The sequence below is a fragment of the Lactuca virosa genome, chromosome 2, assembly GCF_052849685.1.
Source record: "Lactuca virosa cultivar CGN04683 chromosome 2, Lactuca_virosa_CGN04683_v6, whole genome shotgun sequence".
In the NCBI taxonomy this organism is placed as follows: Eukaryota; Viridiplantae; Streptophyta; class Magnoliopsida; order Asterales; family Asteraceae; genus Lactuca; species Lactuca virosa.
In genome coordinates, this window is record NC_136427.1 from 20,635,424 (window position 1) to 20,657,533 (window position 22,110).

The 22,110-nt window shown below is 36.3% G+C and overlaps 1 protein-coding gene across 1 annotated transcript; it reads left to right on the top strand.

Moving 5' to 3' along the window:
* The first annotated feature begins 18,407 nt into the window (after positions 1–18,407).
* LOC145158954 (GDSL esterase/lipase At5g42170-like) lies at positions 18,408–21,440 on the top strand. The gene is made up of 5 exons (XM_079077816.1): positions 18,408–18,721; positions 19,922–20,052; positions 20,175–20,399; positions 20,634–20,889; positions 21,085–21,440. Exons 1-5 carry the CDS (start codon positions 18,463–18,465, stop codon positions 21,273–21,275), a joined length of 1,062 nt encoding a protein of 353 aa, XP_078933942.1. The 5' UTR covers positions 18,408–18,462; the 3' UTR covers positions 21,276–21,440.
* Positions 21,441–22,110: the final 670 nt, after the last annotated feature.

Genomic DNA, 22,110 nt, shown 5'->3' on the forward strand with positions numbered 1-22,110 from the left:
TCTTTTCTCAAAATCCTTTTGTAAACATGGTTTTTCTCTTGAAAGCTTTATACCACTTCCTTAGTTTGAGTTCAGACACACCCGAAAGTGTGCCTGAATCCCTCAAACCAAGGCTCTGATACCAACTTGTAACATCCCAAAAACCTGGTCTGAAAATTTCGTTTAATTTAATAATAAAAACCATAGTCGATAAACATCATATAAAAATCACAACAATGTATCTCAGAATAATATAACAACTGCCATGTATATCAGAGTATAAACATCCCAGGCTGAACAAATGGTGTGTGCACTGCAATCTGCCCGAGCTCCTCTTTTGGAAAACTTAAGCACCTGAAACCAAAACTAAAAAACGTAAGCACAAAGCTTAGTGAGCTCCCCCCAAACTACCACATACCATACAATAACATATAAAGCACATACTGGGCCTTGCCCACTGCATCACACCAAAGTCCGGAACTGACTTGGGCTTTGCCCACTGCATCGGACCGATATCCGGAACTGACTAGGGCCTTGCCCACTGTATCGGACCGAAGTCTGGAACTGACTAGGGCCATGCCCACTGCATCGGACCGAAGTCCGGAACTAACTAGGGCCATGCCCACTGCATCGGACCGAAGTCCTGAACTAACTAGGGCCTTGCCCACTGCATCAGACCGAAGTCCAGAACTGACTAGGGCCATGCCCACTGCATCGGACCGAAGTCCGGAACTAACTTAAAATAGCATAACATAATCATTACATATAACATAAACACATACTGCATCGGACCGCAGCCCGGACTAACTTGGGCCTTGCCCACTGCATCGGACCGGAGTCCGGAATAACTGAACATATCATATACATAAACTTGTAACATAAACATATAACTATTGCATCGGACCAAAGTCCGGAACACAAGGCACATAACACAAACATGCATGAATCACAAAGACATCAAGCATACATACTACTTCTCGGGACTACCCCGGCATCGGACCGAAGTCCGGAAACATATAAACTGCATCGGGCTAACCCCGACATCGAACAAAATTCCGGAACTACTAACATCTAAACGGGCCGGCATTGTAGCCGTAGACCCATTCCTACTGGATGGAAACTCACCTCACACTGCTGAAGTCCTACTGACAAAACCATAGCTGCTAGATGACAGATTCCCGATCTGTCAATATCAAAATAACACCCAATTAATAATTGGGTTCCACTACATAACTATAAATACATACTTTGGATAATTACTACATTACCCCTAGCTTGGCTTACCCAAGCCCAAGGCCCAATCCATAGGCCCAAAGTCAACTAGGGATCAAAGCCCAACATATGGCCAAACTTTCCAAATTGGGCCCAAACCTCTACATGGACTTCCCTTAAGGCCCAATTGTTCAGTCCATTCCAACATGTCTCATTCTAAGGGCCCAATATCATACAACCATCTAGGCCCAAACTATGGCCCATCAATGGCCCAATTTTCCAAATTGGGCCCAATCCTTCATATGGGCCTTACCCTAAAGCCCAAATAATTACTCTAGTCCATTCGATTATTCTTGGATGGCCCATTAATAAACCAATTACCAAAACCCAATCGAAAGGCCCAACTTAAGGCCCAAGCGAAACTAGGGTTTCACATAAAATGACGATTAGGGTTAAGTGTTTCTTACTTAACCCATTAAGGACTTAATGGATTAAGTCCTTTACTCTACTAGATCAATGATATGGAGAAATTGGGCTTACTACACAATCCAATCTCAATAGCCCAAAAGTGGGTCCAATAAGTGTAAGGCCCAATTACTCACAATTAGGGTTTTCTAAACCCTAATTAGGGTTTCCACTCAAACATGGCCCAATAGGCCCAAAATTAATCTTTAAGCCCATTAGGGTTTTGGCTAGGTCCATTAGGGTTTTAATTGAGGGGCACTACCCACTACCACCCCGGGTAGTGGTGGTCAATGGCGGCTCACGGCGGCGGCCACCACCTTACGGTGGTGGTTACTATTATTATTTTCATTATTTCATGCTAATTATAATTACAAGGCTTTTATCCAAAATACACACACTAAATAATACACACATTAACTAATACACACACACAGCCACACCATGTTGGCCGGCGGTGGCTCGTGGCGGCAGCCAGCGGCGGAACGGCGGCACGCAACGGCAACAAGCGGCGGTGGTGGATTTTTCCTTCCAGTTCCTGTCTAAAGAAGACCTACACATCAGTAACCTTATGAAAACGGCGTACACATAACCAATCACACACACAGCCACCCTCACATGGTGGCTGGTGGCAGCAGAAAGATCGACGTGGCGACAGAACACGACAACAAACATTGGCAGCCACCACCGCATGGTGGTGGCGGTGGGTTCTCCGTCTAAAACTGCACCTTAGACCCCACGAATGCGGTAACCAACATGTACACTCGAACATACGCCTATACAACCATCGCCAGGGTGGCAGGCGTCGCCGGAAAGGACGAGAACCACAGCCCAATGGCCACCGATGACTGTAACGACGTCGGAGACGTCGTATCTATAGAAAAGAAGGAGAGAATGAGGAAAGACGAGTTTCAGCCGGACTTACCATGCGATTCCGGTGGTTCCCGACCCTCACACGACGCACACATCACCTCCCTCGGTCTTCAATGCATCCCTCGGTGGTTCTCGGTGTTGCTGGCAGCGGGTGGTGGTGACGGTGCTTCAACAGCACGGTAGCGAGCGGCGGACGGTACATCGATATTGCGGCGACTGGGAGATACCCTACCCATGGTGGTGGTGGCTGGAGTATAGCGATTAGGATTTTTCTATTTCATTATAACGAGAGGGAAAAGAGATATGGGGTTAAACCCGTGTCCCATTTCAAACTTTTATGCCTTTTTCCAAAAACAGCCCCTCCTCACAAAACCTTTTTCAATTTAAGTCCAAACTTTACCCTTTTAACCCCAGCCATTTAAAATCTCTTCAAATGAAGTCCTAATATTCCCGAACATACCCTTGCTTCTAAAATTCTTCTCAAATCAACTATGTAACTTACTAAACAACCCTCCACTATTAAAATTCTTCACAAATTAATCTGGGAATTACATTTATTAATTTATTTAAATAAACGGGGCGTTACATCTTCACACTATACTTACCTGAGTGGTAATACTGTGTGACCGGAGGGTCTTATTTGAGTTATCGACCGGAGGGTCCTATGTGCTTATATTGAGTTATGTGATATTATGCATTTTGTCTTTGTGATATGTGTTATATTATTCTGTGCCTTACCGAGTTAGGACCGGAGGGCCGAAACCGAGTTGTCAGACCGGAGGGTCTTCACTGAGATACAGGACTTGTCATTACTAGGAATTATATGCTTTTGTAACAATAATGATGATAACATTGTAACCAAATTTTGAAAACATGCATGATGTTTATTCAATGACAACAAAATTTCATTAAACACTCTATACAAACACTTCAAATGGTCAACAAAAGATTGGAAACCCTAAAAATCCCGGTTTAAGTCCAATATGGACTAGGATTTTCTTATTGGGCCTAATGGACCAATAAGTCTCCAATTTGACTAGTTTGGGCATAGAACCCTTAATTGGGCTCTAATTCAACCCACCTTCATGAGATTTTGTTGGATTAGTGTCTAAGTCCATAACTATTTTGGTATGTACTTGACCCGATTATGAGCATGGTCCTTTTGGGTTGCCTTCACCATAACAATATGTAGGATGAATTAAGGAGAGAAAGATTTAATTATGATTTGTTAATATATTATAAGAATAATATATTAAAGGAGAAATCATATTGTTTAATTAATATTAGTCAAGAATTAATTAAGAATTAATTTTGTGACTAAAAGAGATTAATTAAACTTAGGGGACTGGAATTGTAATTATAGGATAATTTCAATTGGGCTATGGATCACCTTGGAATAATAGGTTGGATGAATTCTATGGGGAAGCCCATTAGAAATCGTCCAAGGCATGTTCCAGAAGGGGTCCATGGGCTGCTTAGGGCTTAAGCAGTCAAATTAGGGTTTCCTTGTTGGATAACCCTAATAGCCTAAGTATATAAGGAACCCTTGGGCACCAAAAACGTGGCTAACACTTGGATTAGGGTTTCTAGCCGTTTTTGGTGCCTCCCCTCTCTTCTCTCCTTCATCCAATTGCTTAGTGGTGTTTGTGACTCCATTAGAGGTGCAACACTTGAGGCACTAAGCTTTCTGAAGCAAATCAAAGCAAGGAATTGTTTGTTATTACTATATAACAATCAAAGGTAATTACTAAACCCTTATTTCAGTTCTTATATGATAGATCTAGGGTTTATAGCTTTGGATATTCAATTGCATGTTCATTAGACAAACTAGATCCAAAAGCTATTAGAGCTTGCATGTACACCATAGGAATGATGTATTGCTCGAAACCCATCAGTGGTATCAGAGCCTAGGACTGTTTGTTAGTGAATTTGATGCTTGATTGATCGATTTTTGCATGAAAAACGAAGTTTTTTGCCCTATGCCTTACTGACTCGGCGAGTCAGTGGATGAACTCGGCGAGTCCAGTCCCTGACTCGACGAGTCCTTGGATCTGGCAGCCTGTTTTTGCGATTTTCTTGCCCATTTTGCTGTGGGATAATTACCAAAACAGTTTTTATCAGTAAAATCCGAATTTTATGTATATATGGTGATTATCCTTGCCAAAATAAAAGATAATTGTCAAAATTTAGATAATCTTTTGTTTTATTAGATAAAAATTGATTATTTGTAATTTAGATTTGAATTATCTTGTGAAAAAGTTTCAGTTTTCCCTTTTAGGTTTTATAGTTTAGATTTGAACTTAAAAGTTTTGTTTTTGAAATTTAAATAGTTAAACCCTAATTTTTGAAAAGTTTCAAAACTTGCCCTCAAGTTTTGGAATTTAAAATTTTTAATTAAAAGTTTACTTTTGAAATATTTAAATTCTAAACCCTAATGTTTTGAAATGTTTCAAAACTTGCCCTCAAGTTTTGGAATTTAAAATTTTGATTAATAGTTTAATTATGTAATATTTAGATTCTAAAACCCCAGTATTTTGAAAAGTTTAATTTACACCCTTATGGTTTTGTTAATTTATTAAAGTGTATAATTAAAAGAGAGTTAATAAATCCATAAAGTTTTGGTTTACATTTGATTAAATTAAAAGTATAATTTATTAAATTAAACCACCTAGTATTTAAAAGTGTAAAATACACCCTATACTATATATATGTAACATTAAAAGTCTAATATTATATATATATGAGTAAAGAGTCAGTCTTATCGTTAGTAGGCCTCATTCACGAAGCTGGTCTATAAGGGGTGTTTAAGGAAATTACCTATAAAATGGCGATTGAATGGGTATCCACTCTTACCCACCGCACTCTTGACTAGTGGAGGGTCGTTAGCCGAACGGGTAGGATAGGACGAAACCTTCCATTAAAAGTATAATGAAGTACAAAGTAACTACATGCTTTTACAAATTCCCAAATCCTAGTTACTTTAGGCAAAATGTGAAATTGTATGCTATTCCGTGGAATTACACTTCGTACTCTTGTCAAACGTTAGTGGAGCGTGTGTGGTTAACCGGGACACTAATTTGGGATTGACATTGGTGGCGAAGGGTGGCTCGATGTTTATCATAGATCAATGGAGCGTGTGTGGCTAACCGGTACATTGATTAGGTGATAGTAGCATTGGGTGCACCACGTGGTTTGCATGGTTATTCACACCTTATTTGTGATCATCGGCATCCCAATCACAAATAGAAGGGCATAATCGAGATTAAACATGCCATTGAAAAGTTCAATGAATCTCAAAAGACCTAGGAGTTTTAATTCATTTAAAACTTAATTTTTTTTTTCGTTTTTCATGGTGGAAATTGGTAAATCGTCATTTGCCTACCTTCAAATATTCTGCAACTAGATTACGGCATCCCTCTTCTAGGTTATAGAATGTTATGTTGGATCCTAGCCTTGTTGTTTCATTTGGGTGTTACATCAAGGATTCTTATCAACTAACTTGAATTTTCTCCCGTTTTGTAGATGTCTAAATCTTACAATGGTCCTCCCAAGTCCCTTGGAACAAGCTTTCCAAATGAAGATGACGTTCCACGATACGATCAAGGAAATGAGAGTCATGCTTCACTTCCTCCACCTCCTCCAATTATTCTCCCTAACCCACAAGTTTAAAGGCTTGAAAAGTTTAAGCTCACTCAAGCCCTATTGGCAAGTAAACACGAAGATGGGAAACCTGTGTGTGCACACGTATTGGAGATAAAGTCACACATTGACAGGTTAAGGATGTTGGGTGTCGAGATTTCAGGTGAGTTGGCTGTTGACTGGGTTCTTCAGTCACTTCCTGAATCATATAGTGAGTTCGTAAGAAAGTACTATATGATGGAACACGACGTGACCCTCATTGATCTCACCTATTTGCTTATAGCTGCTGAATCAGCAATGATTTGGCGTGCTAGTCAAGCAAATTTGTCTGGTGAATCAAACTCCCAAACTTCAATGGACACTGGCAACATTGGAAGTCCAGAAAGGACTAAGCATGAGATTGTCCCATGTGCTGTGCCAAAGGAGTCCATTTGCTTTTATTTGATAGAGAAGGGGCATTAGAGACGAAGCTGCCCAAACTACCTGAGAGATCTAAGAGATGGGAGAGTCAAGGAATATGGCTCTACTTCAGGTGAAATCCATTATCTAACTCTGTAAGTTCCTATTTTTTGATTCTTGATACATGATGTGATAAGATTACATTTTGATGTTTTGCAGGATCGAAGAAAAGAGAGGAAGCTTAAGGAAGAAGCATGCTGAATCTGATCATGTAGAAATGGATTTCGATCGTATGGATTCGAAGATCAGATTTTTGAGCTGCTGCTCTAGAGTTAGGATAGATTGATTAGAAATATGTAATAGCATAGTTTTTCAGTTGAATTGCATTGTAAGGACAAATTTTTCCGCAATAAAATAAATTTTGATTTTGTCTTATTTATTTGTCCTTGCAATGGTGTGAATGAAAAATTGATGTTTAATTGTTTCTATTATTAGCAATAATGGATTTGATTCTTAATTATGTTATTTGTGGAAATGTCGAGAATTTGCCAAATAAGGGAAGATTCTCATCGCCCAAGTTTCAATTGGACAGAAACTTGGAATCATACAACTTGGTTGCATGATGAATGAGAAACTTCATATTTGGAAATTAGACTAAATCTTTGACAAAGTGTCAAGAGAAGGACTAGGAGATCGAGTACACTAGGTTGTGCGTTGATCAAGTCCACCACAAGAGTGATAAAGATATTCGTCATGATTTAATAAAGTTTAGTAAATGTGGTTATACTTATAAGATTAAGTATAATTCTGAGTTGATCGAAAGAGTTTCAATCAATAGCAGAACGAATAAGAAGATTCGAGTAGGCAGAAAGATAAAAGTTTCTCTATTCTAAGAAGAAGGGAGAGTACCTTTTATTGTGTTTTATGATATGTCTTAGTGATTAAGAACTATTTCTCAATTGGTCCTCTAAGTGAGTCAGAGTGCATTTGCATGTCTAAGAAGAGGAATCGAGAATTTTGGAAATAGTTAAATCAATAAGTCAATCATACTTCGTTCCAATATCAAGTCTTAAGAGTCATACTCAAAGATTGTGACTTGAGTGACAAGTCTTAAGTAGGTTTATAACACTCGTCAAATGTGGAATTTGGAAAAGTTTTCTTATTCTTGAACATTTGAAATTGGTTAGTTGTGATGTCTCGGATAAGACAAAGACCAACCAAGACCAATTGTGTGAAGTGTTAAAAGGCTACACTAACTCTTGAATATTTGTTTGTCAAGAAATGTTTCTTGACAAGAGAACCTCATATGTCAAGGAGTCAGTGGGAGTCTTAATGGACTTGAAAAGTTTCAAGAACAAATCAAGAATAAACCTAATTGATCATCACCAGCACACGACTTGAGGTATATAACCTATCGTGTTGACGTTATCTTGTTTCTGTACCATTCCAGTTGAGTTAAATGTGCATGTGAGTTCTATGAGTTCTCATTTGAATGCACAAAGACAAATCACCTTGATCAATGGAAAGTACATTGATATGTAGGGGTGAGTTGTTTGGAAGACATGGTGGGCACTCGTGTTACCATGAGGCAAGAAATCAAGATTGAACAAGTTCAGTCCATATGGTTTTGGATTTGTCGCAAACCTTCGTTTTGACAAATTCACATGGATAGGAACACATACATCTTAAAATCTAAGTGTCACGAGGTTTCCCTCCTTCATGAAAATGAGTGTGAGGAAATGCTTTCACTAAGAGAGATTTTAAGAAGATTGCAATTGTGAAAATTGTATTCTCAAATTCGATTATGATTACGGCATCCCTCTTCATAGTTCGAATTGTGAGATTTGGTAATTGGTTTGAACATTTGGGACTTAGTAACATAAATTCTGAATTATTTAGACATACATGTGAGCTATCTAAGGCAAAGGTGTATGAACTTAAAAAGCTTAGATAAAGGCTTATCAAAGCATTAGGTATTAGAAATATGAACTTAAGGAATTCAATAAGCATTGTTTTCTGGAAGTTCAAAGCTAGTGGGAGCATAAGTGTTATGCTGGTAAGAAAATAATCATCATGTTAGTGTGAGCATGATTATTATGGTAAGTATTGCAAGTTAGCAATATTAATTATAGAAAACAAAGATTCACTTTGCAAAGTTGCAAAGGTTGAAAAGTTGTTTTGCTATAATTAAGGGAGAGAATATTATACTTCGTTTCAAAATTCTAAAGCTTAGATCGAGAAATGTTAATAAATTTAGTCAAGGATACATAGTGCATTCTCAAAATTCGATTGTGATTACGGCATCCCTCTTCATAGTTCGAATTGTGGAAACATGACACATAAAATATTATGGCAGAAGGATGATAAAGTATCACGTCTTTATGTGAGACATTATGCATCGTGTCCAATACGCTTCGAGTATAGGATCGATTGCATATGCTATAATATTTGACCGTTCTAAAATTTTCCAAATGCCTAGGGCATTAAGAGGGAAAAAGGGACTAGAATCGGTTTTGACTAAAATAATTAAACAACTATCAAAGGACGATCTGAGGTTCACTGAGGATTTGTCGCTTGTGAGTAGTTGGAAGTATAGTACTGAATGGACTATATTGACATTATTATGAATAGATAAGATTCTATTAAGAATGAGTTGTCATATGGCAAATATGGAAATGTTTCCATTAATGGGAGTTGGATATTAAGAAATATGTCTAGATTAGAAACTTTTATGGGAGAAGGATGTTCAAAGGAATGTACTTTGAATGTGAGACTTCACGTCTATGGAATTGTCTTGTAACAATTTCCGATAGAATACCTTGTAATTTCATTAGCCGGGTCTTGGTAACTTTTGTGCTATGACATTACGAAAGAATCATTTCATAAAATGTTAGAATCTGACATGTTCTAAAAGTGGTAAGAATTTGGTATTCTTATACTAATAATAAGGATTGGGGATTATGAAATGAGTTTCATTGGAAAAGTTTTTCAATTGATCTATTTCACAAAGTATGGACCATAGGAAACCAAAGTGTGCATGCTTGGAGCATGGGACAATTGTGGTTATAATTCGAATAATAAGTTGATTTTCTGAAATAGTAAGCAATGAATAATGAGTAATCAATATGATGATTAAATAAAAGTGTTTTTATTTACGCTCAAAAGCTTTGGGGCCATATAGGATTAATATTGTTATTGCGTTTCACTTTGCATGTTTTGACTTCCAGAATAACTGGGTTATTCAAACCTCCACAGCCGGTCATACGTTGGAAGTAGGTATGAAGGAAGACTGTCATGAATCTGTCTGCAGATTATATAAAGTGTTTAGACATAACACAAGTTTGCTGCAGAGTTCATGAGTGCTTTGATAAGATTAAAGTATTGGATTAAACCCACGCTCACTTGAATCACTTCATGGATTTATCACGGGTGATTAGTGAGACGATAACATTGTATGTTCTTGAAACCGAGACGTGTGAGTTGTTATTTGCTGGTCAGTTGCACATTGATGATAAGTAAACGCACCAGTAACTTGGTGTTATAAAACTTATTGTTGTGTGTGATTCGATTAGTAGGTGCAAGCAAGCATTTGAGTTGAAGTTTATCCATTCCTTTTACCCAAAGTGGGATAAAAGCGATATCTGTGGGCCCCTCGATGATTTAGTGATGACACCCTAATCGCTTGGCCAAGCCGGGACTAAGTTGATGTGTTCAATTTTAGTCTGTTGTCAGTCGTCATCAATTAGATGTCGGGAAACAATACATAGACAGAGAGAATGATTTAAATCCATGTCTCGTGTCTATACGATATCTTGAGAATGGAGGAATATATAATCCCTTATCTAAAGGACACGCGTATCTGATAAGATCAGAGTTGACAGCGGCTTTTGAAAGCTACGATTGCTGATCAGGTTCTGAAGTTATGCAAAATAGCTATTAGACTTATCCAAGTGAGAGACTGTTGGATTAGTGTCTAAGTCCATAACTATTTTGGTATGTACTTGACCCCATTTTGAGCATGGTCCTTTTGGGTTGCCTTCACCATAGTAATATATAGGATGAATTAAGGAGATAAAGGTTTAATTATGATTTATTAATATATTATAAGAATAATATATTAAAGGAGAAATCATATTGTTTAATTAATATTAGTCAAGAATTAATTAAGAATTAATTTTGTGACTAAAAGAGATTAATTAAACTTAGGGGACTGGAATTGTAATTATAGAATAATTGCAATTGGGCTATGGATCACCTTGGAATAATAGGTTGGACGAATTCTATGGGGAAGCCCATTAGAAATCGTCCAAGGCATGTTCCAGAAGGGGTCCATAGGCTGCTTAGGGTTTAAGTAGTCAAATTAGGGTTTCCTTGTTGGATAACCCTAATAGCCTAAGTATATAAGGAACCCTTGGGCACCAAAAACGTGGCTAACACTTGGATTAGGGTTTCCAGCCGTTTTTGGTGCCTCCCCTCTCTTCTCTCCTTCATCCAATTGCTTAGTGGTGTTTGTGACTCCATTAGAGGTGCAACACTTGAGGCACTAAGCTTTCTGAAGCAAATCAAAGCAAGGAATTGATTGTTATTACTATATAACAATCAAAGATAATTACTAAACCCTTATTTCAGTTCTTATATGATAGATCTAGGGTTTATAGCTTTGGATATTCAATTGCATGTTCATTAGACAAACTAGATCCAAAAGCTATTAGGGTTTGCATGTACACCATAGGAATGATGTATTGCTCGAAACCCATCAGATTTAACATTTTGGGCCATATTGGGCCTAAAATGGAATAAACTATTCCAATAAGCCTTATTCGGCCATAACTAGCCTAATTAACTTTAATGGGCCATAAAACCCATTCTTTTATATAATTTGGGCCGTGAACTATCCTAAAGGCCCAATGGGCCAAAAATTTTGTTTATAAACCTCATAGTCTCGAACCAAGGTTAGAAGTGGGCCAAGTTAATCCATTTCTTCTTCCTTTAGCCCATTTCGGCCCAAGTATAAAAAAATGAATGAAAGATTAAACCATGCCACCTCATTTTTACATGTAGGATAACCAAGCATTATACTTAACATATATCCATGCAATTTCTCATATCTCCATGCAACTATCACCTCAAGCCTTCTCTCCCCTCTCTTTCTTCTACTTTCGGCCGAGAGCAACACAACACAACACACACTCACACATTTTCAAACTCCCTCATAAACACTCAAGAACATCCCTTCTCATCTATAAAAAATTTCGAGATCTCTAAGGTGCTTCAAGAAGATCCTTTACTAACATCATCAACCTTGGTAAGTTCCTACTTAGATTTATGTGTTAACTTCTTGAATTCATTCAAAAGTCCCTTCTTAACCCACATCATCTCGTGATCCATACTCATGGACCTCTTAGGACTCGAGATCAACTCAAGGAAACTTGCTAGGATCAAAAACTCATTCCACTTCTTCTTCAAAACCGAAACCACAAACCCAAGGTGAGTTCATATCCCCTTGTTTTCGATTTTTTACTTGTTTTTGGGGGGAGAATACAAGTGTTATGTGTTGAGCTATGTGTGTATGCTTGTTATATGTGATTACTTTGGTTTGTGTTGTGAAATTATGATATTATTTGTTATATCTCAGAATCTATGGCTAAAGTGTGATGGATACATAAACAAAAACATAATAAACAACATATTTCAAAGATCTAAGAATCTTTATGTTTAAGAAGTGAAAAACAAGGCCAAAGATTTTCATAAGTGTCATTTTTGCAAAAATAACAAAGATTTGGTTAAAAGATGACATTTTTGGTTTTTTTCAAGTATAATATGGTATATATCTATATAAAATATGATTTTTATGGAAATAATACTTCTCAAAGGACCAAAAACATAACTTTTTGCTTATTGGGCTTATATTTGGGCCCCAACGGTTTTTGGGCCCAAATTTGCGAAAATATTGAAGATTGGGGCTTAAATTGTAAATTTATCAAAGTACAAAATCAAATACGTGAATAAATCAAATTCAGGGGCTGAAAATGACCTTTTTCGCTAAATTGGACCAATAATGCAAAGTTTTTAGATTTTCGGCCAAAAGTGTAAAACTTACGGCAAATGGGCCAAAAATGTAAATTTTTAGCAAATAAGGGCTGAAAATGTCAAAGGTGGTATTTTGGGCTGAAATTATAATTTAAGATTTTGTTTGGGCCGAAAATGCCAAGTTAAATAATCTAATGGACTAAAATGTCATTTTTCAACAAAAATGACTAAAAGTGTCATTTTGTACCATTAAGGGCTGAAAATGTAAATTTTATATGAAAAAGGGACTGAAATGGTCAAATAAACATTTTGAACCAATTATGCAAATTCTAAACAATTTGATCAAAGATATAAATTTTTACAACAAGAAGGTCTAAAAATGGTATTGTTATAAAAACTAAAAATATCGTTATAAACCAACATTGAGTATTTTAACGTCAAAAGTAAACACTAAGTGTATACCAAATCCCATACTACAACTTAACGACAAAACAGATAAACCATTCAAGGGTTGGATCCAATATTTCCTATTCGTGCTTATTGGGCCTTCGTGGCCCAATTATATGATTATTGGGCCCAATATAATCAAAACATGTATATTGGGCCTTGGTGACCTAATTACATGCCCAACGGGCCTTTATCAGCTTCGACATGCTATTGGGCCTTAGTGGCCCATTTGCATTGCTAATATGGCCCTAAACATTCATCATATGCTTAATGGGCTACAACGTGTCCGTAGCATACTCGACAGCCTGTAATAGCATACAAACTTAGTGGGCCTCCATTGTCCTCTTTCTTGTCTGTTAGGCTTACCTTATATTCACGTAAACATAAATCGGGTTGTAAAACAATGTTATTCAATTTCATTTGGGATTTAGTGAGAAATAACGGGTGGCACCAATAAGTGTCGGTCGTAGCATGTAGTTATAATCAGAGTCTCCTGGAGGGAGAGCGAGAGTTTGTGTATAGATCTATACGGGGGTGACTCCCCCACACCTGAGTTGTTCGCTACAGTTAGACTCGGCCAGTCTAGGGTGAGAAAATCTTGATCAAAACCGGCGTTTGGAAAAATGCCAAGACAGGCGAATTAGTCATTATTATGCATGGTTATAACGACTCACATAGAGATCCATTACCATCTAAGTATTCATGGGAAATCATATTCATACGCTGTGACGATGCAAAGTGATTATACAATAATACAAAACTATCATACTATTTAAATCGGAAAACATTGGGTTTTCCGGGGAACGACATTATTCACTTCTACTTACAACAACTATAATACAAGGAACAATTATGAAGGGCATTTCACTTTTACATGTTTTGAAATCACATACACGTATACTTATGGATCATCACACCTTTTTCGTAAACAATTTTTGTTACAGAAAATATCGGATTTTCTGGGTTTTACAAACAATACAAATCATTTTTATATCAAACCTGCTTATGAACTCACCAACATTATATATGTTGACCGTTTTCAAAATAACTTGTATTCTCAGGTAACCGTTAGAATGAAGAATTATCAAGCATGTTTCTGAAATGTCTTTTGTGTAATGTAAATCGATAAACAATTTATGTTTTGGATTATGTAATGTAAACAATGTACTTGATGTGAACAATGTCAGTTGTAATGTATTAATGCATGGTGATGCTTATGTTATGCTTCATGTATATTCATTGTGATGATATTTCAATTTAAGTCACACGAGCCCTCAGATGTTTCCACCGTTTGGTTCGGGGGTGTGACAGGACTGGAGGGTCCGACCCGAGCTGTGACACAGGAGGGTCTTCACTGATACACATGAACATAGGGTCCACACTGAGCCGTGAGACCGGAGGGTCCTCACCGAGATGCATGACCGGAGGGTCCATGCCGAGCTATAGCCATGAGAGGCTTATTATTTGTGTATGTGGTATTTTGGGGAACTCACTAAGCTTCGTGCTTACAGTGTTTTGTGATATGTGTTTCAGGTACTTCTCAGGATCGCAGGAAGGCCCGGCTTGATTGTAGACACGAGTTGGAGTTTATGTTTTCGAGGATTCTGGGATATTATCAAACAATTGTTGACTTGTGTTTTGATAACTTATACATTGTGGTTTTTGAGAAATGTGATTTGGGGTTTTATGTGATTTTAAAAATGAGAATTTTGTTTGAAAATTTAGAGTGTTACAAGTTGGTATCAGAGCCTTGGTTTGAGGGATTCAGATGTACTCTCGGTTATGTTTGGACTCAAATTGAGGATTTGAGAAAAATTTCTAAAAAGAAATGATTTTTTTCTAAAAACGAGTAAGAGCTTTTAAGAGATAAAAGGACGGAGCAGTATGTACAATCAGCCAGAGCCCGAACGGTGATTTCCCAAAATACCATTACTTGTTTGTATTATGAGATATTAGAGCTGCATGCTAGAGGATAGGCTAGGTATTTTGGAATTTAGAGATAGAGTTGTCTGATTCATGATGCCTTAGCCTAGGGTATGCTATTCATTGATCTTATCTGCTATTTGCTCTGTATGTGTACTGAGTAGGGGAAACGTAGCAGGAATCTTTTAGAGAGAGTTTTGAGTAATCTAGGAGAGATACGTAGATGAGCATTGAGGAATCTACCGAGAGAGTAGTTTTATATCTGTAAGGGATAGAGTACTTGTGAGTTAGGATCCTATGAGGAGGACTTGGGACAACTACACGTTAGTGTGGAAGGTCGTATTGGGCCCGTACTACTGAAAGCACCGGATCTGTATGCGACCCAAGTAAGAACCTTGGGATGCTAAGGAGCATGTAGGGGTGGGTAATGGTGTGAGTGCTTGAGCTAGTCTGTGATGATTTTCGTGTTTCAGAGGCATTATGGTGATTACCCGCAACAACCCCGGGAGCAGTAGTATCAATAAGTACCAAATATCTTTGAAGATAACCAAAATATAGCTTAAAATACATTAAAATATTACCTAAATATAAGTATAAATATAGCAATATCAAAATATCCCATACGCCAGGGATTTTCATATTTGTACATGCCTAGAATGGAGATTGTGAATGCTCGAAATGGCCTGAATCCATAAGGGAGATGGATCAGAGCGTAACCGCTACCATAATTTAACAATTAAGGAGATGTTCAGTGCTTTCATCGAACCCACATCTAACCCTCCTTCATCTTTTGCTGCTATGATTTTTTCCAACTAGACCCACCTAATTTTTGAGGCTCCATTACACCACCCCTTAAGAAATCTCTATGAATTTTTCATGCTGGCCTAATACTCCAGCAGGTGCTACAATATATCAATAGATAATAACTTGGTAGATTGCTGAGAACAGTCGTAATTATAGTAAGCCTGCCCCTGAATTACAGTGTTTTTGATTTCCACGTTGTGAGTTTTGACATGAATTTATTAATGATAGGCTTCCCATTCTTCTTCAACTTCATATTAGCACCCACAGGTACTCCGAGGTATGTGAAAGGAAGGCATGATGGTTCACATCCAAGGGGATTGGCCCACCGAGTCGTCTTAGCTAACGTCGATCTGACTCCAAAAACTCTTGATTTGTTGAAATCCACTTTGAGTCCTCAAGAGATATGGAAACATCGCAAGATCCTCGCTAGATTCTTACTGTTCCTTTCCGACCATTCTCCCATAAATTGAGCATCATCAACGTATAATAGATGTGAAATCATCGGACCATTGTTTGGTAGTTGCACTCCTTTAAATATATCTTTATTGCATGTAGTTTTTGACGCCACACTGATTCATTCCAAAAAATAATTAAGGATTTCTTTGTTTTCAAACATGTTGTCATTTATCAACAGAGAGTTACAAAAAAAAGTACTACTAATTCAAAACTACTTTACCAAAATTAACTAGATCACACTAGATTAATCGCCGAACAACCAAACGATCGATGTCCTTAAGTGTTAGCTGGAGCACCTTACTGCAAAACTAGTTTCGTTGCTTGATCCCTTGTTCTATTCTCAGTTCTTCTTCTCAAATAATGACGACATATCGAAACCTGCTGAAATTATATGAAAGAGATTAGGATCTCGGTTTCCTTTCCTCTCAAATTTACCATGTGTCTTCGAAGAGGAATTAGGTGGTTTTCAGAGCTGCCTTTTTAAACCATGGTGAATCTATGATTTTGGAGATTGTGCAACAACAATTTAAATTCAGATCGAGCAATTTCGTGATGAGCCCACATGTATCGAACGAAACTGCGGACACCTAAAATCTCCTAGGTAATCTTCCGGTATCGCCACAATTTTTTCATCCCGGAAAAGTATCTGACAAAAAGCACGTAGAAGATCACTCCACAAAACCATATATCACACTTTTTGTCTATTTTTTTACTTTGGTGTTACACCATTGATCAAAGACACAAGATTTGACCAAAATTTAACTAACACTTTAACATGCCAATACCCAAATGAAAATTTTCACCTTATGGGACAGGTTCGGTGACAAAGATAAAGATTCAGACAAGCTTCTAACATGTCCAAGTGTTGATAAAAGTAAATTCGCTGATAACAACAGTGAGTCAGGATGTTTTAATCATTTAGTAAAAGAAAATGGGTCTTGATCATTCGAGTGACAAAGGAAGATTTTATGCACATCCTCGGAGTGGTACTTCTCTTGTATCTAGTTTACATGAGTTTATCACGTTGGTTGGGGTCACTTGTTTACTTTGAGGGATTTAGTGGTTGTAATACAATATATCAGTTATTGTGTATTCTTTTTCTGACATGCTGATGCAGTTTTGAAAAATAGAAACAAATCCTTGCGTTTTCTGCTGGAATGACTAATTTAAATAAAGGGGATAAATGTTATTAAATAAATGAGATTTTCTAATATGTGCCCAAGGGTATATATAAGAAACATTGATTGAAATATTAATTATAAGAAATATTACTATAATTAAATATAATAGACATTAATTATGTGTAATATTACCATAATTAAATGTAAAATACATTTATAAAGAATATTATTGATAATTATTATTTATCACATTTCTTATATATACCTCTAGTACACATATTAGAAAATCACTGCATAAATATTTTAATCGATAAATCAAAATCTCCTGTGGCACAAACAACATCCAAAAAATATTGTTTCCTACTTTCAATTATTTACAACCACATCATTTCCTAATTTCCCTCATAGAAAAACTACTTTCCTACTTTTACTCTCAATTTGAATTAATTGATACACACTCCGCCTTTTGCTTTAAACATAATTTCCATTTTAATTGTATGAGTACTTCTTGAATTTCAACAAGAAAAATTATATCAGCACCCTAAAGAAAAAAAAAACACGATCATGAAGTTGTGGATATCTGCAATTGAAATCCCCAATAAACACTTTGAAATGAATTGCATCGTTCATGGTTTTACTTCGTTTCAACCATGATGTTATTTCCCTAACATTTTAGCATGTGTCGTATTTGGTTTTACTTCTTTTGTCTTGTTCTTGATACTATTTTGTTTTAACATATAGAGTGGAGCAATGATGCTTGGGTTTAGAAAGAAGGCTAACCCTAAATCACAACTGATTTGGATCTATTTTTATCAAAACTATTAAGTTTTAAAGGTTCTATATCAATATGTACTTAATAGCCTCATATTTCCTATCCTCATATAAACAAAAAACACTTGTAATAATAAAAATCTCCAAGTGGATAGGTAATATGAAACGTGGAAGTAACAAGGCCACAAACTCTCTTTAAACCAGATCAGCCATTTGTTGCATTTTGTAGTACACCTCCTAGTCAACGAATCCAAATACATAGTATTTTTCTATATATATTGATGTCAAGGTACCATGGTTTCCTTAAAAAAAAGTCATTTGTTGTTTCATTTTCAGATATTTTCCGATGATTCACTTACTTGTTAACGTCATTGTCTTTTGTCTATATACGTCAGTAATTTATTTATGCAGTAGCCAAGGAACAATAAATCCGCCAGAAAATGTTTCGGCTGTCCTAGCATTCGGGGACTCCTTCCTTGATACTGGGAATAATAACTACATCATAACACCGGGCAAGGCAAACTTTCTTCCATATGGAAAGGATTTTATGGGTGGAAAACCAACCGGAAGGTTCTCCAATGGGAAAAACATAGCCGATTTTTTCGGTACCTTTTCAAATTCATACACTCTTTGATGTTTTTATGTCGAAAAAGGATTTCTATTATTTGAACCAATGCCATAATCATCAAATAAAAACTGGAGTGTTGATAACACCAACCAAGTTTTGAAATCATACATTATAGCAACTGAAAACCCCATTATGTCTATCAAATGAACTTTAGCTCTTTCAACAAGCAAGTGTTGATAACACCAACCAAGTTTTGAAGTTCGATACATTACTATCGTTCATAGCGCATAGCAGATCGAATTGTAGTCATGGCATTTTTTTGTATCCGACATATATTGGTGTTTATTTTTCTTTTAAGTTTTTTTTAGTAAATTATAAACCTAATAAAACACCCTTGACCCTACCCCATAAAAGCTCTATTAAAATAAAAACCATATTGCTAATGTTAATAATATAGTAAGATGGATATACGAAGATGGATGCACGTACTGCTATAAATTCATGCGTCCATCCATGTTCATAAAAGATCAACTTGTCAGAAAGGCAATATTTTTGGGTTTATCATCCTCGTTGTGAACCTATATTCATCTTTATTCTGGTTATTTTTTTATTTGCGTAAAAAAATTCTTCTTGAAAATCTTACTGTTTTTACTCAAATCAAATAGATGTTCATATCAAATCAAAGTCCAATCATATATGTTTGAAATAGAAATATGAAAAATATAAATTTTACAAAGCAAAATATTTGGGAAACTAGCATATAGCATTTTGCAGCATCATCTTTAATGTCAAATTATTATTTTCATGTACAAACTGAGCACTTTCTCTTAGTCTAAATTATCCAATATATTACGTACTGTTACTTCCTTAAATCTTCAAAAAAAAAAAAAAAAAAAAAAACAAAACAAAAAAAACAAAAACAAAAACGAACAGAAGGCAACAGTTTATTATACAAGTAAACCATCTAATGCATTCATATAAATATTTTTAACTGCCTTCACTAACCATGTTAGATTCTAGGAATTGCACGGTATTAAATATAGCTACTAAAACTAGAATAGTACTATTTATGAAGCACGACATAAATTCTATATTGTTTTACGTGCACTAGTCTGTAAAGAATTAACGCAAAGGATTTAGAGGGATGTGATTGCTGCATATAGCAGATTCCTTGTAGTACTTTCTTGTTTTTGGAACTGACAAAAACTGCAATTATTGTTTGATATCAAATCCTAAGCCGAAGGATTAGGAGTGAAGGAATATCTTCCAGCATATCTGGACCCTTCCTTACAAGACAATGATCTTCTGACGGGTGTAAGTTTTGCTTCCGGTGGCTCTGGATACGATCCACTAACAACCAACATATCGGTATGCATACATATCTAGTTTTTTAATTTCTAAAAATACTTATATTTTACATGATAATTGTATGTATGCATCTATTCATGTATCCTTATGTTTTTTCACTTGTTTGGTCTCCTTCCAATTAGTCTGCTATACCAATGCTGGACCAACTAAATTTGTTGAAACAATATATTGGGAATCTTACAAGGATAGTTGGGGAAGAAGCTGTGATGAATATAATGAAAAATAGTGTATCATTGGTATGTGCAAGCACAAACGATCTTATTATATCCCTTCCGGCAAGAAGCTTAGAATATGATGTCCCTACTTATGATCGCATGCTGGTAAACTTGACCTTGAATTTTATACAGGTATTAATACCCTTACTTTTCATATTTATTCATTCAAACATTGCTATGCAAGATGGAAATGAACAAGTAGCAAGTAATTGATTAAATTAAAGCTTTGGATGAACATGTACACCTTAAGTGAATATAAATAAGATGTTTGAAAAATGACATGGCGATGGGTTTTATTATATGAACATGAAAGACATGTCATAAATGACGTTACAAACTAATAGATGTTTATCAAATTTGTTGAAGGAACTATACAAACTGGGAACACGAAAGATAGCTGTCTTTGGTGCACCCCCTACCGGATGTCTTCCTGCAGAGAGAACATTATTTGGAGGTGTACTTAGAATGTGCGTCCAGAAGCAAAATGAAGCAGCACAATTGTACAGCAACATGCTAAAAGAACAGCTCCCAGTTCTTGCAAGTAGTCTTCCTGAATCAAGGATTGCTTTTGTCGATTTCTATAATCCTCTAATAAACGTCATCAATAACCCTCAGCAATACGGTATCCACAACATCCACAACTTAATAATGCATTAAATTGAGTTGGCCAGTGAAAATATTCATGCAATGTTTTGCTTTATGTTTTTCTACACGACTTCGAAGAAAAGTTTTCATCTATTCTGTAATTTTGACGTAAAATTTTCACATGTGCATTTCAATAATGTTTTACATCCTATTCCATTCTTCCTTTCCACAGGGTTGCAAGTAACTGATAGAGGCTGTTGCGGAACTGGTTTGCTAGAGGTGGTTTTTTTATGTAACAAACTTAGCCCAACGTGCCCAGACGACTCTAAATATTTCTTTTGGGATAGCATCCACCTATCAGAGATTGGATGTAACATCTTTGTTAATCAGAGTCTACCGGGTTTGGTGGATAATTTGTTCTAGTATAATCAATGTTTGACGGGTGATATAAATTGCTAGTGTGGAGATAATACACCATGTCACATAATTAAATAAAACAATGGAAATGTATCCACATCTAAATCTGATTAATGTAAACTTAGCCTTTGTTGGCTGGTCAAAAGATATATATGTTTACATTTTAATCTTCGTTGCTTTTGGCTTTTATTACTCTTTAGTCATTAATATCAGAATTCTAATTAGCATATTTTTTTGATATTAGGTTAATGTTTTAATTAATGTTTACCAAAGTTATAATGTTTCTCAATAACCTTCTTACATTGTTGGGATAATCGGTTTATCCAAAGGAGTTTCACACAACAAGAATACAGAGTATTAGGGACGTCGCTTTTGTGACGACAAGACGTTCAGTGACGACATCAGACAAGCCACGCTTGGTGTCGCCGCTAAAACGCCAATGTCGCCGCTAATAACGTCGTCGCTAAATGTATGGACCGGAGATCTGTCGGAGACATGCCACTTTCAATCCTGGCCCCTGGTTCGGAACATGATCCAACGGATAGGGTTTGTTCATGTGGAAAGCAATAGAGACGACTCCTTTAGCGGCCACATGGGACCCACATCATATTTTAAATAATTTTCCTTGTCAAATTAGGAATAAATAAATAGTAAATAAATGAAACATAAATAAACAAGGGTAATAATATTTTTTTACATGTGTCAGGGACGAAAATCGTAACAAAAAACCTGTAAGGACGGCCCCACTGCAAAAATATCTTAGGGACCAAACATGCAATTTACCCAAACCATAGGGACGATTTCAATAATTTGTTCATTCTTTTAACTAAAAAAAAATACC